The sequence below is a fragment of the Epinephelus fuscoguttatus genome, linkage group LG12 (assembly GCF_011397635.1).
Source record: "Epinephelus fuscoguttatus linkage group LG12, E.fuscoguttatus.final_Chr_v1".
Lineage (NCBI taxonomy): Eukaryota > Metazoa > Chordata > Actinopteri > Perciformes > Serranidae > Epinephelus > Epinephelus fuscoguttatus.
The window spans coordinates 20,212,574-20,229,193 of record NC_064763.1 but is presented as its reverse complement, the minus strand read 5'-3'; the positions used below and the strand labels follow the sequence as shown (position 1 = coordinate 20,229,193).

The 16,620-nt window shown below is 41.9% G+C and overlaps 1 protein-coding gene across 2 annotated transcripts in view; it reads left to right on the top strand.

The window, feature by feature from the left end:
* The window catches only part of kirrel3a (kirre like nephrin family adhesion molecule 3a), a 300,742-nt gene that overhangs the window by 160,909 nt on the left and 123,213 nt on the right, over positions 1 to 16,620 (top strand). For both annotated transcript variants that reach the window (XM_049593140.1, XM_049593141.1), the window contains one exon: positions 10,631 to 10,780. In XM_049593140.1, the coding sequence (XP_049449097.1) occupies positions 10,631 to 10,780 (150 nt within the window). The remainder of the gene's footprint in view (positions 1 to 10,630; positions 10,781 to 16,620) is intronic.

Sequence of the window (16,620 nt, the reverse complement as noted above, 5' to 3'; positions counted from 1 at the left end):
GACATACATTCTAGATCAATCAGAAATCTCTCATTGCTGTTTTTTAGCATGGCTAGGTGTGTGGTGTCATGCAGACATATTTTAACATGTTAACACGATGCATTCCCCAAAAGACACCGTCTGCCTTGGCCTCTTTTCTCTGCTCCCATTTTGTCATAGACAGTGTTCCCCTAATTGGGCCTCAGAGGACAATTCTCTGCCATTACATCTTTTCTATCTCACTCCAGGGCCTTTCACTGGTGTCACTGAAAGTCATAATGACCGGGACCCCAGGGACCCACCGGTGCCTAACCAAACATCACTATCGACTTAGCTTGGCATAGACAGAGAGGACAGGAGCTCAGTGTGTGTGTGTGTGCATGTGTTGGGGTCAGGCGTGTTTATGTATGTACTTACCTGCATTTGTTTGTGCATGAGTGTGCCTGTCACAGTGTAGACAGCACTTCATTCTTGATTGCACATCAATGACAACAACCAGAGAGAACTGGAAAGCCTCTCTCTCTCCTTCTTCCTCTCGAACTGAGAGTGTTTATTCGGAGGTGACAGTGTAATTGGCCTTTTTGCCTGGACAACAGATGAGAGCTCTTTCGCTGACACCGCACTGCTGTTTAAACAGGTTATTATAACTATTGAAAGAGCAGAAAGATAAAGAATATATGAGCCTGGCGGATCGAAAAAGATATTAGCACCAAAGTAGAATAGCACTTGCAAAACTAAACACTATTGAAAGTAATGAAAGCATGGGTACTGAAGTAGGATATTGCAGTAATTCAAATTAAAGGCTGGATTTAATGAGGGAGTGGGGATTGAAATGTAATGCCACTGAGCTGCAAATGGGCTTTGAACAGAGAGATGTGCTTGATAATTCTATTCTCCCAAAACTGTGTGCTTTTCATTGTGAAAGTTTTCTTCTGACCCCCCTTCTGGAATTTTAGCCATTTTTAACCATAAGCTCTTTGCACCCATCCAGTTTCCTGCTAATGATAATGAGTCATGGAGGAGATGCCTGAATCTATTTATACTGGGCCTTATTAGCAAACCTGCCCTCCACGCAGAGCGTCGTAATTACAAATCACTGCAAATTATTCAATTAACAGTCAAGGTTTTTTGGGAGGAGTTTTTCCTCATCCGAGGCACGGGTTGAAAGGACAGAGAGTGTCATAAGCTGTACAGATTGTAAAGCTCCCTGAGGCAAATTTGTGATACTGGGCTAACATAAATAAAACTGACCTGACTTGACTTAAGCTAAAACATTCACAAGCTGCTGTATTCATAGCCTGTTGTCATTTTTTTTAATGGTGTAAAGCCCTCAGAGGCAAATTGTGATTTGTGATATTGGGCTTAAATTGAATTCCCACGTTGTCATCTTTTATAGTAATTTTATTTAATAAAGGCAAGAACATCAACTAATTAGAAAATTACACAAATAAAAAATTTAGCTAACAAACAGTAATGATAAATAACAAACAATAGAGTGTGCTGTGTGCAAATTTGCCAATTTAGGCTTCTTTTTTTTTTTTTTTTGTACTGTGCCCTGAATGGTTTATGCCTTTTAATTTCTTTTACTTTAATCCAGTTCACCATACTCATTAATGCTCTTGCATGTACTGACCCTGATGATCACTCAGCGACAAACACATTATGTGAACGACATTGCCAGGATTGTAGATGGTACCCCTACCCCAGATCGAAAGTTAGCATGCGATCTTTGCTCAATTACCTTCTTCAACTACTTGTTTTATTTTGGCTTGAAATAAGTATGTTTGTTACCAATGGCGACGGCGACGAATCCCAATGGGCCAGTCACCAAGTGGGCCGGTGTGGGCCAGCTGTCAGTACTGCAATGCGCGTCCCTCCCATGTTGTTTGTTTGCTGTGAGATGTTCAGAGGGAACGTAGGTGTCAATCTTGTGTTTTGATGCTTGAAGGAGGAGATAAGAGCAGCCTCCTCCAATACCAAAGAGGCCCTCGTTTTTCTTGAAATCTGATTGGCTCAGCCACAGTCATCAGTCATTACTCATGGCAGACCAAGCTAGTTTGAGCATTAGACAGAAAACATGGATAAAGCCAGTAAAAAAAGAAAGCGTGGCACGGAAAAACTCAAATAAAAAACTTAAATCTTAGAAGAAGCAGGTAAGTGTTCCAAAATAACCGACCTGTTTGGCTGCGGTGCTGGTTGACGGGCTGAGGCTGCTGGTGTTGCTAATGACGAAGATGGAGCTGGAGGCGACAGTGCCATTATAGCAGGTGTATTAACGTTAGCTAACGTTAATGAGTGTGTAATGTGCAAGGCTGCCTTTGGCAAGCTGCATATTTCTTCTAGGTGTCCGGTTCAAAAGGCCAACTAGCCTACTAGGTATTGTAAGTCATTATAATTTAAACCTGTACTAAAAGAAAATATGTGCTTGCTTTTTTCCTGTGGAACATTACGTGGTGCTCCCAGTGAAGATGAGGGACAGACTAACCCCAGTTGTGATGAGGAGGAGGAGGAGACCAGAAATATGACAGGTGCAATGTGAAGGCATAGCCTACTGTGCATTACATTTTAAAGGAGCTATATGTAAGAAATCTAAAGCAAATAGTCATAAAATCATCCTAATATGTCACAGAGACTAAGGAATAATGTTCATATAACATACTAATCTCACTGACAACAATAGTACAGCCAGAATATTCGCATCTAAAAAAATTTTTTGCAGTCTGCAAATCATGTTTATGTTTTGAATTTGTGTTTTGGCCTGTTGCGCCACCCACCGCCGTTTACCAGTCACGCAGTCAGTAGAGTCTCAGCATCAGTTACAGTTACGACTGAGCTACAGCAGCATGGCAAGCAGCATTAGCAGTGTCCCGGTAAACAGCATTAACAGCCGGCTCCTCCTCCGCTGTATCCAGGCAGCAGCGTTAGCAGCAGAGAAGCCGGACTTGCTCGAGCGGTCCACTGGAAAACTGAAGATCAAGGATGCGGCGACGTGGCTCTGCCACGGCAGCCGCCCGTGGACAAACAAATCAGTCTCCAGCGTGCCGCTGTCCAGCAACTTCGAATCTGTAGGGGAGGGGGGGCGGACATGACTTGCGGCAGTATTTTGAATTTGAGTGCAGTAAACGTTTTGGCCACATTCTTACATACAGCGCCTTTAACCAGAAGAAAACCTTTTTTAGTAGTATTAAGTGGGATTTTTTTGTTGTAGTAATAAGGTGACTTAAAGTTTACTATAGGGCCTGTTGCCCAATTTGTACCTCCTTAGTTCATGGCTGTGAGCCATCGATATATAAATTGGGCAGGGCACGACAGGGCAGACAATTATATTGTGCATAAAATTAGATGCATTAGGATAGAGTCATGTGCTCTTATTTTAAGTTAAATAATAAGCACATAGCCATTTGTTGCCAATTCATTATTGCATTTATTTTATAGACTGGAATTAAACAGTGACCGCTGATTTTCTTATGCAGTTGATTCCGAGGACAGAGAGACTGCTGCAGGGTGTAAGCCAGTGTGTCGGCCGGTGCGCCTGAATGTCCCGGGCTGAATTTGTGTCCCAGTCTGCCCCTGTTTGTTACAAAATGTAATTTGACATACAGTAACACAGTGGTTCCCAACTGGTCCAACCAGGGGGTCCAGATTTCTCTGTGGTCATTAGTTCAAGGTCCACACAGTTTAATATATTCAGCGTCATACTTGTGTTTGTTCATGTTGTCAAGGTAGTTTGCTGTCTCTGTCAAGTAGTTGTCTGTTAGTTGCTCACTTTACAGGAGGAAACAAGAGGTGTGTTTTTTTACAAACTTGACACATTTCGGAGTCACTTGTGGCCCATTCAGAATGTGACCCCAACCCATTTTTGGACGGCGACCCACCAGTTGGGAACCACTGACATAATATACACAACATGAGTGACGTCGGTGGTTGACTACTGTACGTTTATTGAGTAGTGTTACATTAAGGGGAGACACCCCAGGTGAATGGGGTAATATTTTTAACCAAAAGATAACACCATGAAACTTCCTAACTGATAACTTACAGGAAAGATATTATTTTTCATATTACAAATTTCAGAAATGTAATGTTTAAACATGTAGTGATGCACTACCTTATGAGATATGTGCTGATTTGCATACATTTCCAGAACAAAAATCTGAACATCACATTAAGGGTTTTTACAGATGGACTTTTAGATATATTTTTTAACCACTCCATAAATCAGAAAATTCTGTCAACAGCCATGAGAAAAAAATCCATTTTTGCCATGTTTTTAGAATCTATAAATCAAGCTATGAATGATATATGAACATACCCTTTTGCAAAAACTTTGAGATTATAAATTGGATAAAACTGGTAAGTTGTGTGTATGTAAGGGCTACTGAGGTAGTTCAAATATGCAAATGAGGCATCATCCAATTTAATATGTGGTTTTTGCATAAATTTCCAGGACAGAAATCTGAACTAAAATAAACACCTAAATGTATGTTTTGGGCGTTTTATTTTCACTAGTCTAAGGGAATACTTTTTTTCTGGAAGCAAAAGAGCCCAAAATCTGAAAATTGACCAGTTCATGGGAAAAAAATGTTTTCACCCGGGTTGTCTTGTCTTACAACAACACTGACTTTTGTTTTCACTCGGCACAGGAACTGCGGTCTTCTCGACGAAGGTCTAGTTTTATTTGACCCATCCACCTCCTCTCCCTCCAGCCCTGTACAGGCTTCCTCACTCTTCATTCCATGTCAGTTGCTTTCGGCCTCAAGTAATGCCACAGATGGGTTTACATTAGAGTTAGCTGAGGACCTAGTGTATCTCATGAAGAAGCCAAAGGTTGCCTTTGACAGACTGGGAACGAGAATCAGATTTCTATAGCTCTCAACGTAAAGCGCTTGTTAGACAAAACACATAGAGTCAGAAACTTGTCTTTCTGTAAGTTTTAATTCAGCATCTGTAGGTGGACTCAAACTGCAAAGAGTCAGCCACAACACAGGAAATGTCAGATACTTAGACTTACTGACAACTGCTGAGGTCAGGGATCTTTAACTAGCATCATATCCTGACAAGACATAAAATGCAAGATTACTTCACATTCTTTATGCTCAGCGGCACATAGTACAGAGGCTTAAAATTTCCATCACATAAGTTTTAAATAGATTTAACATAATTACTTGATTTCTTTTATATTGCTGATAACCTTTTGATTACATTAATAATTTCCATTACATGATTGATTTATGATGGTTTAGACTTAACAGATGCTCAGTTGTGACAAAAGAGAAAAACAAATCATTTGTCCTAGAATATTTTACATCATTAACACACCATTAGCAAGTTAACAACACAAACTTGATCACATTCATAAATGCAAACTGTAACATAATGTCCTCCAGGAGCCTTAGTATTCTTTGAATAGAAAATGCTTTTGTGGCAGAATCCGTGTGTTCAATTTCTGTCACTTTCTGGTAGGCTAGAATACCACTGACAGCTCAACTCTGCCCACCACCTTGCCCACATTTCCTATGCATTTCAATTATCGGCCCTTCAGCTTGATATGCGGGGCATGGTTCAACACCCCCATAAGCATATTGTTTTTAGTCAGCAGTGTCTGAATTCCCCAAACACAACACTTCCACTAAAACAGGCCACAGTTGGACTGCTTTGATGGAGGGAAATTGTCATTCCCGTTCTGTGTCGGAGTTATTTTGGATCTGTCTTGTCTATGCTTGAGTGAAAAACCAATGTAATGTTATAATTCGTAGCAGTGCAGCATCTAATTGCCTCTAACAAGCCCTCATATAGTAAACATTCCCAAAGCAAAAAATATTCTGATTACTTTGTGCTCTACAGCCTGAGATGATGATGTATACTTTAGGTACTTAATAGGTCACACGTTCTCACTATAGAGCCAGTTGTTTCATTGTTCCATCAATCCAATGACTCAACAAAGAACGAAAGAAAGAAAGAACCATGTCTGGTGACAGCATCATATGTCGCTATGCCATACACCTGGTTCAAATGCATGATAGGAGACGGAAAACGCAGATGTATAAATGGGTCTTATATAACCATAGCATATATTGTTTCACCTTAACCTGATTTCTCCCAGTACTGGGCTTTCTTGTGTACAAGTAAACACGGTCCCTGCAGGTATTTGGTCTTGCCTATGTTTGCATGGGATTGTTCTCACCTGGTTAATGACCCACACAAAATGAGTAAACACCAATCTTACTGAAGCAGTAAACCATCTGAAGTTCAGGTCACAGTGCTCCAAACTTACTTGGAGCACAGCGGGGATTAGTTTGAATATCAAATCTGCTGCTTATATAATCAACTAATATCCAGCCATAATGAAGCAAGTTTAGATTTACCGTAAATTTGCCCGTGATTGAGTGTGTACACAGTTTAGAATTACTCATAGAAACATATTACTCCTGTATTCCAATGTAATGAGATGGCATTTTTCATAAATCCTGCGTTATTGCTGTGGACTGATGCTAGTGAGGGACTTCCAAAGGGCTCTAGTCATTGATTGTTGGTCAGTAGAATAAATAGCTGTATTTTAGATGGATCAATAAGCATTAATGTTATTTACTTTGCCCATTTGGCTTTAATGGACCCCCTCCTCCCTCCTCCTCCCTCCTCTCTCCTCCCTCCCTCCACCATCTCCAGCTTGCTCCCTCTCAAAACAAGCTGACCCCTCATTCCCTCTCCCCCACCTTCCCTCATTCTTGCCTCTTCTTTCATTCCTCTCCAACCGCCCTCACCCTCCATCCATTGACTGGACTTTGGAAAATGGATGAAGGAATATCCAGTGTTCAAAGACATTCTTTGTCCGAGTGTGTTAGGATCTTCCTGAAGGGAAAATAGTCTACCTATATGTGAGATGGGAGGAAGACAGACAGACAGGCCTAGTCTCTAGTATTTGACACAATGATAGGATTCTTATTTCTTTAATCAAAATAAACTATTCGTAACTATTGCACGTCCTGGTATTATACATACCTCAATACTCCTTCTGTTTCTTCCAAAACACTGATATGGAGTTATTTTGTAAATTTTCTACAAATCATGCAATAATTTCCTTTTATGCAGAATGCAATTAATCACATGTTACACTACAATTGCCATTTGGGCCTCTGGGTGCTATTTGGCATCTGATTTCATCAGGGTACAAATTACAGCAGTGAAAGTCAATCCCAACGAAAACATGTCCTCAAGGGCATTATGGCTTTTCTATGATGGATGCCAACACGTGCCGAAAAATTCATTTATTAAATGCCCAACCAGAGAGGAGAATACTCTGTTCCCCTTCTACACACAGACACTCTTATCACATCGTGGTCCAGGTGAACCCACATAGGAATGTGTTGTGAGGATATCGAAGAAGTGCAACAGTGAAGCTGTGGAAGATCTTTGTAAGTGCATGGATTGCACTGACCGGGATGATTTCAGGACGGTTACCAACAGTCTGGATGAGTTCAGCATGATTTGGACACATCTGACCAGTCAGATTTAGGTGTTTGGCTGTAACTGCCTGTTATAAAGTAGAAAGTGAGATTTGTTCTGCATTAGGTTGCATCAGCAGAATGTAATATGATTTACTTCACTGTGATTTCAAGTAATGCACTGAGGCAAATTTAATTATTTTAGTGTTTTTCCTACCAAACAAGAGAACACCACCAATGCAAATGTGACCCAATACGCAGTGTGTATTTCAACCAGAAGAGATTTATTTAATTAAAAAGAGGCTTAAAGTTAAATTAGTTTATTTTACATAGAGAGCAATAGAAAAGTTGAATAAAACTAAAAAGTTTTTAGTGACAAGATCCCATTGTGACGTCATTATATTGAGAGGGTAGTGATTTTGTGAGCTGCACAGGAGTGTCCCCCGATGCACTCTAGACACTGTGGTGGTGGTGAGGGGATGAAGAGCTAAAGATCTAGATGGATGTGTTGTAGAGCTGGACTTCTGATGAACTCAGTGGAGGGACCCATGGGCGGTTGTGATAGAGACCGGAGGTGAACGGGGGAGGAGGATTGCATCGATCTGACAGTGAAACTATAGCTGACAGCAGCAGAGAAAGGAACAGGTTTAAAATGTGACCATAACAGGTTGATTGGCTCACAGAGGTCGTGAGGGGGCACAGAGGGTGCTTTCAGACCTAGAGTTGTCTTGCTTTGGTCCACATCAGGGACTAATTTTGTAACAAAGTTGCGTAATTGCCTAGACTTGGTTCGTGTTCTCACGGCAGCATTTACAAGCGGACCAGATAAAATGCCTGCGCAAGAAAGCTCCTCTTGATCGGTCGGAATTTAAATGCGGGAAAAATCCCGGAAGTAAAGAAAACGCTGTAGAAGAGTGCACATGCAAGATAAATGTGACACTTTCTAATGTCACAATGGAGGGACAATAACATGGGTCATTGTGTACTACATTTCTTGCATGTTCACTTTAAGCAAACCAAACAGTTTGAAAACGAGGCGCGGCTCCAACTACAAAACAATGTTTTGATGCATTGGATGCGCCGAATGTGCATATTAAGGCAGTAACCAGACCAAGATCATCTCTCCAAGAAGGTCTCGGCCCGGTTGTTTTGGTGCACACCTGAGTGCGATTGCTGTGTTCACATCTGCCCAAACGAGTCACACTTAAGGGGCAAACGAACTTGAGTTTCATTGAATCGAACCAAACAGGGCAGGTGTGAAAGAGGCAATGCCCTCAGTCAGCTGATTGGAAACAGGAAAAGGGACAGATAGACAGACAAACAGAGAACATAGGAGTTATTCACAATGTTCATTAAAAATATGTAAATTTATGTTGTTTTTTTAAGTTTAGAATACTGCAACCTTGGTGATAAAACCTCTGCCAAGCACTTTGTAAGACAGTCAATTCAACCAGTCTGTACACCAGTTCCTGTAAATGAAAAGAGTTTAATGTCCTGGCTAGGAGGCACTCCTGATCCTGATTGTGCTGACACCGTCCACTGACAAACCCGTGGGGAGGGGTGATGGGTGAGAGGTAATTTTGTACTGAAAGCTAGGAAATTCACCCTTTCTTTACTTACCTGGCATCAGGAGTAGACTGACACCCTACATAAGGCAGGCTTGTCTGTCAGCATCATGGCAGGTCTTGACAGGGGTTCACCTCTGTGTTCCCAAGAGTGTGCAGCTTGTTAAGGCCTTTGCACACTGAGTCCGTTTTTTTTTTTTTTTTTTTTTGATTTATTTAATCTATCATCCAAAAAAAAAACCAAAGTTACGCACAGACTCCTTGCACACTGATTCCGATGCGTTTTATTATCTATTTGTTGTGAAAATTGTCAATATGTGACAAAAAATGAAACGACACATTTCCTCTTTTGCCTCTCTCCACTGGAGTTACCTATCTGGCTGTCATCACTCCCTCCCTGTCTTTTATTTGGCACCGTAGATGCATGAAGGGGCGGAGCTGTCATCCTTCGCTGTCCTCCACTTTCTGTGTGCGGTCCACATCCTCCTCCTCTTCATCATCATCCACCTGAATATTACTGTCTGAGTTATGAAATGATTCTGTGCGCCCTTTCCTCTGTCTTGTCGCTGCTGTGTCCCAATGCCACATTTCTTCTCTGATTCTTGGTCAAACGTCTCTAAAGGCTCTGACGGTTGCGAAAAATGCAGAAAATCAAACCTGTTCTGTAAATTTTAATGGTTCAAAAGTTTTGGACTCAGTGTGCAAATGTGATTGGCACATCGAGAAGTTGTATTTATTTTTCAGACGTGCAACAATTTCGAATGAAAGAACCAGCTCAGTGGCCTAGCGGTAGAGTGTCCGCCCTGAGACTGGGAGGTGGTGGGTTCGATCCCCGGCCAGGTCATACCAAAGACTATAAAAATGGGACCCGTTACTGGTTAGATCACCACATGATTCCCGAGCACGGTACCGCTGCTGCTCACCGCTCCCTCAGGGGATGGGTCAAATGCGGAGAACAAATTTCACATAAACAGGTGTGTGACAATCAGTGGGACTTTAACTTTAACTTTAGTGTTGTTAGACATTCTGCAGTTGGTTAATTGGCAATGATACATGCAAGAAAACCAAAACATAGCCCTCTGATGTGATTAAAATTATCTGTTAAAACAATACAATATAACACAATGCATTCAGTACAAACAATGATGAGAAGAAAAAGGAATTTTCCCTTTGATAAAATGTATTCACACAGGCCCAAATACACAAACAGGATGTCAGAGCGATGGGGCTGCTTCACAGGATGGCGCCCCGAGCAGCTGGGGGTTCGGTCTTGCCAGGGACTTGAACCAATGACCCTCCAGTTCCCAAACCAAGTCCACACGGACTGAGCTACTGACGTGCCAACACATAAAACACAGTAATCAATAACAAAAGCTACGCACTGTAAGATGCACGGTACAATAAACCAACTGAAATAGCTGTCCTCTTGACACACACATCCTCCTAAACCAAAAAATGAAAAGCTTCATTCTCTGTTACATTTAGCTGCACTAGTAAAAGCCAGTGCATTAATAGCACTGTATGAAAAGACCCTGACAGAAACAGATGTGATAATCAGTGACTTGTGTGTGGATCCCTGTGCATGTGGGAATGTGATGGATGAAGAATAGATGACACAAACATTGTGCTTCCATTGTGTTGCAGGTTACCCACGATACGACATTGTTGGAGACCACAGTAAAGGAGAATATCACCTCTTGATCCAGAGAACCGAGATTCAAGATGACGCTTTCTTTGAGTGCCAGGCCATCCAGGCGGCGATCAGATCCCGACCCGCCCGCCTCACTGTACTGGGTATGTCTCCACTCCTTACTCCACTGATGTGGAAACATATGGCTTGTATGAAACCATGAATTGGAAGACAATTAGATACATGTCGGAGAGCTGAAGGTAAATATAGAAGTAATGTTATTATAGATCTGGCAGATAAATTGGTGAGATGTGCTTAAATCAGAGGCTAATCATGTAATGTCAGAGTCCCTGTGGATCGGTTTTCCATCAGCTTGTCATTTGGTCCCAAATCGATCCGAGTTCTTTGATTCACAAAAAAAGGCTTTGCATCTAAGAACAGCAGCCCGCAGGCAAGCAAGGACTACACTGATTACCATTATCGATTCAGCCCTGCCTTATTTAAAGCATGATATATTCCAAAGGTATCAGTTCATTATCCAAGCACCACGTCTCAAAACTCCCTCATTAGTTGCAGTTTTACCCACTAATCTTACGCTGGTTACTTAATGGGGAGAGTAGTGGAAGACAAGGGGAGGAGTTTAGACGTTTGGCAATTGGGATCCATTAAAATGATTAATTATAGATAAGAGGGGTACCATTTGTTTAGATTTTTTTTTCCATCCGACTAGAAGGTGACAAATCATTCAGACATTAGCCTGACATTTAATCCCAGTCAAATGCGGCTGCCTGCTTTGGGAAAGAAAACTGCACATGAAGCTACTGGCATTGTTCCAACAGTGAGGCAACACACTTAATAGATTAAGTGAAATGTGTCGTATTATACCCGAGAAGATGTGGAATCAATGTGACTGTGTTTTTGAATCTGTAATGGGGGAAAATGCTCTACAATTTAATCCAATCAAGAACAATTATGCACATTAGACACAACAAAAACTCTGATGAAGAGCCTCATACCAGCCACATTCGCATTCCTAAATGCTTATTCAATCCTTTCTCAGTTGTCCATGTAGCACTGTGTGCGGCGCAGTGTCAATAGCGTGACAGACAGACGAGACATGCTCATTTGACAGTGAGCAAACTATCATGTTTTGCAGACAAACAGAAAACGAGCACAGACAGCTGTTGTCGACTTGTATGCCTGATTTGCTGTCATGCAAACAGAGTTGGCACAGTTTTGGCACGTTCTGGAGCTTTGACTGAGTTTGAAACAAAGACCTTTATTATTATTTATACCTGTGCTCTCCATGCTGTGACACGTCAAAAATGTCCTTTGTTGTATGAGGTAGAAATCAAAGTCAGGCAGCAAATAGTTTCTGCAGCAGCACTGGATGTAGAGACATTTAACTTTACTGTATAAAATTGTGTTTTAGGAGTTTTTGCTCTGTGTTTTACACATGTTCAGATATGCTGTCAGGTGATTTTCGGTCACTGATGTGCTCAGTGTGAAGTAGGGGTTTTAACTTTCTGTTTGCTCTTTCCCTGAAATGCTTTTTTTCTCCTCCTTTTTTCATTTAAGATTTGTAGTTAATGTTGTGGTTTCATGTCAGAAGCAATGGTCTACACCAGTGGCTCTCAAATGGTCCAACCACAGGGTCCAGATTTCTCCAGAGTCATTCGTTCAAGGTCCACACAGTTTAATACATTCAGCGTCATACTTGCGTTTGGCCATGTCTTCAAGTCTCTCTGAAATAGCTGTGTGTGAGTCATTCACTCTACAAAGGGAAATGGCACTTCAAAGTAAAAGCTCTGTGCTGGAAAAAAAAAGTAATTGTTTTGTACGAACATGACACATTTTCAGGTCACTTCAGGTCCATTCAGCATGGACCCATGACCCGCGACCACTGGTCCGGACTGCAACAGTATTTTTGTCAAAGAAAGGCTCTTTACCCCTGCCACTGATAAAGCTGCATGCTCTGGGGCTGATAGTGAAGCCAACACAGAAGTGCCTAGAGCTGCAATTCCTCTGATGGCCACTTGAAGCTGGCTCCAAAAGTGAGTCAATCCCCACTGACCCCCATATTGAAATGCCCAACTTCACAGCAGAAATAAACAGCCTGGTGCAAAAAACGTTTAGGTCTCTACAGTTAATTTCAACATTCATGACAACTCAACCATTTACATTTTATTAAGGCTTAAAGTTACGCATAATTAAGGGCATGGCCACTTTGAGTAACAGTCTGTCTTCAAGGCATCACCACAGTCTAAGGGTCAGATCCACCCTTCACTCCTCTACAACTCCACCCTCTCATCCAGATATGAGGCCTCAGAACGGAAGTCCATAAACCAGCTGGTAAAGCCTTTAAGATTATGCCCCAGGCCAGCAATAGCCATAGCGGAAAGCATTATGTTTTTCAATTGTCCATACGTCCGTCCATCCATCCATCCGTTTGTTCATCACTTTGTCCCATTCTCATGAACACCTTAAGGGAATTTCTCCAAATTTGGCACAAACGTCCCACTGGACCCAATAATGAACTGAATAGATTTTGGTGGTCAAAGGTCAAGGTGACTGTGACCTTGCATCCATCTCAGTCTCGTAAACATGATATCTCATGAATGCCTTGACAAAACAAACAAACAAACCCCCCCAAAAAACCATCACTTTGACTCAATAATGAACTGATTAGATTTTGGTGGTCAAAAGTCAAGGTCAGCGTGACCTCACAAAACATGCTTTTGGCCATTACTCAAGAATTCTTAGGCTAATTATGGCAAAACATCACACCGTTGTCTAGGGATGGGCAGCACACGCAAAAACGCTATTCGAAAATCATGGCAACTATTTGACGATTTTTCGTATAATCTCTCAAATGACTGTGCATACTTGTTGTAGACTTGTGATACGCAAGCTTTGCCTCACAGAGTTTGCACTGCACCTCATTTTCGTTTATTTTGTCGAAGTCGTTCCACACGGAACTTTTTGATGACTGCAGTAGTCTCTGCATGTTTCTCCTGTTTGTAGAAGAGCATCAAACTAGCTGGTAGCCCATCTCACACCGCTGTAGTAATCCTATACTGCCCTCGTGCAGTTAGGAGCTGAATTGCATGTCAAATAAAGGAGGGAAATAAGACGGCGAATAGTAAAAGTCGCATTAAAAAATCGATTTTTCAAAATAAAGCGACTATTCGAAAATCGTGACCCATCCCTACCGTTGTCCAGTGCAATAAAATGATGAAGTGGTGATATTTTATATCCAAAAGGTCAAAGGTCAACTTCACTTTGACATCATAATGTTCAGCAAAAACACTTTTCTGGCCATTATGCAACGTCATACCTCAGGAACAGACTGTTTATATGCCAGGGGAAAAATGTGTGAAGCATCCATCTTTTCACAGATATGGATGCTCCACTTTTGTCCAAATGATCACTTCTGGATCCAAAAATCTAAAATGGCGATGACCAAAATGCCAGAAAAATATCGTGGCTTGTGTTAAAATTACTTCTTTGTTAATGCTTTGGGACTTCTGTTGTTATGGTGACAGCAATAAACGTAATTACACTCAGGTAACCATGGTGGTAATTGTGAAAAGAACCCAACCTTAAATGTTGAAATGCTTCTCCAATGTTTTGTTCACCTGGACCTTTGTTCAGTGTTTCAATAATAATGTCATCTGACTTCTTCCTTTCCTGTCTTAGAACTTTGTTAGAGAAGTGTTGATTTAACTTTATGATCACTTTGGAGGATGTAGTTTGTGCTGCTATTAAACTGTAGTGTAGTGTACACAGAGAAGTGTATCTGTTACTCCGTTTACCTTCATTGATTGAATACAGGAGCAGCACGGTGGTGTGGTGGTTAGCACTGTCACCTCACAGCAAGAGGGTTTCTAGTATGATCCCGGGTGTGGGAGCCCCTCTGTGCGGAGTTTGGATGTTCTTCCCATGTCAGTGTGGGTTTTCTCCAGGTACTCCGGCTTCCTCCCACAGTCCAAAGACATGCAGGTTAATTGGTGACTCTAAATTGTCCGTAGGTGTGAATGTGAGTGTGAATGGTTGTTTGTCTCTACATGTCAGCCCTGCGATAGTCTGGCGACCTGTCCAGGGTGTACCCCGCCTCTTGCCCAGTGTCGGCTGGGATAGGCTCCAGCCCTGCCAAAACTGCACTTCTAATAGTACTACTGCCTGAGACAGTTCAATATTCATAGACAGCAAAGGCAAAGAACGTCCCCCCTTCAGTCTGACTCTTTTGCAGTCAATGAGTAATATCCACAACTCCACATAGAGCCAGGGAGAATTAACATGGGCTCTGGGCCTTGGTGACTCGCCGCTGGGATGAGAATGACCCATGAGCACGGACCTGTGACCATTGACCCTTGTTTTAGTCTGGCAGGGTAATCTATGTGGCCTCCAAGAGAATGCGGCCTATTGAATAAGGCATGAGACTGAGCTGATCCACTGCACTGGGGAGAACCCTAAAGCTAATTAGATTCTCAGAAAGCTTTCCTGTCTGTATATAAAGATACACACACACTCACTCTCACACACACACACACACAAATATCAGTATTAGAATCAAAATACGTTTTAATGTGTACGTTAGGGCATTAACAGAAAAGTCGATTTGTCGACGTGTCGACGTCAGTGGCACAAGTCGACACCCCCCGGGAGGAGTCGACAAGTCGTGTGTTTTTTCCCTCTCTCTCTCTCTCTCTCTCTCTCTCTGTGTATGCTTGTGTGTCGACCTGGCTTTTAAATTTCCCAGCTCCCAATCTGCTCAAGGATTCTTGTGATGTGCCAGTACCCCAGATGTTCCCCTAATCCAAGGTGGGGCCTCCTTGGATCAGGCTTGGCTCTGACCTGTCGAGGCATGGACACAGGATCTCTGGGAGTGTCCTGTGGTGTCTGGCACCAGTGCATTGGCAGCAGATCCATTTAGTCCAGTGGGTTGTTTAGAGGCACGTGCCACAGATGCTCATTCAGATTGGGATCTGGGGAATTTAGAGGCCAGGTTGACACTTTGAGGTCTTGTCACATTCCTTGGGTCATTCCTGAGCGATGTTTGTAGTGTGGCATGGTGCATTATCCTGCTGGGGGGCCACTGCCACTGGGGAGTACTGTTGCCATGAGGGGGGGTACTTGGTCTGCAACAGTGTTTGAGTGGGTGGAACATGTCAGGTGGTATCCACATGAATGCCAGAACCAAACTCAAACAATGAATTTCTTAATGCAATTCATTGCTGAATTTCCATAGTAATTTGCAATTATTCATATTTTAATCACATGTTTAAAATTCCATTAGTTTGCATTTCAAAATAGTTTGGAAGGTAAAGCAGGTTGTATCAGAGTGCCTTGGGAATCAGCTACATGCAAAGAAATGTTCTTTATGATCTTGACTTTTAGATTTATTTCTTTCAAATCAGTGCTGCACTGCTACAACAGTGTGATCTTGTAACCATGACTTAGAGGTAGGAGACAACTTCAAAGTGCTTATTCTATGAAATATAGTGGTTTTCTTTTTCTGTTTTTTTTTCCTTTAGAAAGGATTACACTGTTCCACACTGAGAAATATGCAGGAGTGCAAGTACAAAATGTGCAGAACATTTTAATAAAGAGTGTAACAAACAAAAATACCCCAGCTGTATTAACTTTGAGTTCAGCTGGAAACTGAGGAACCTGAGGTTAAACAAAAAAAACCAAAACTGATAAATCAGGCATCAGCTGGCTCCAAGCAACTATCTAAAATAAATAAGTATATCGCTCTCCTGAAATCACAGTGACAGTAGGGCATATGACTGATCACAACATGCCAACCTGAGGACGTCCCTTAGACTCAAGTTGTCCACGATGTTGTCTGGTTTAGGAAGCACTTTAGCAAGCGCTGTAGTTAACTTCATTAATTAAGTTTCATCCACAGGTCTGTGGAGTTTCACACACTCCAAAACAGTGCTTTGCTGGCTTAGGCGGTTGCTGCTGATTTCAGTCTGATTAGCTGCACCTGTATTCG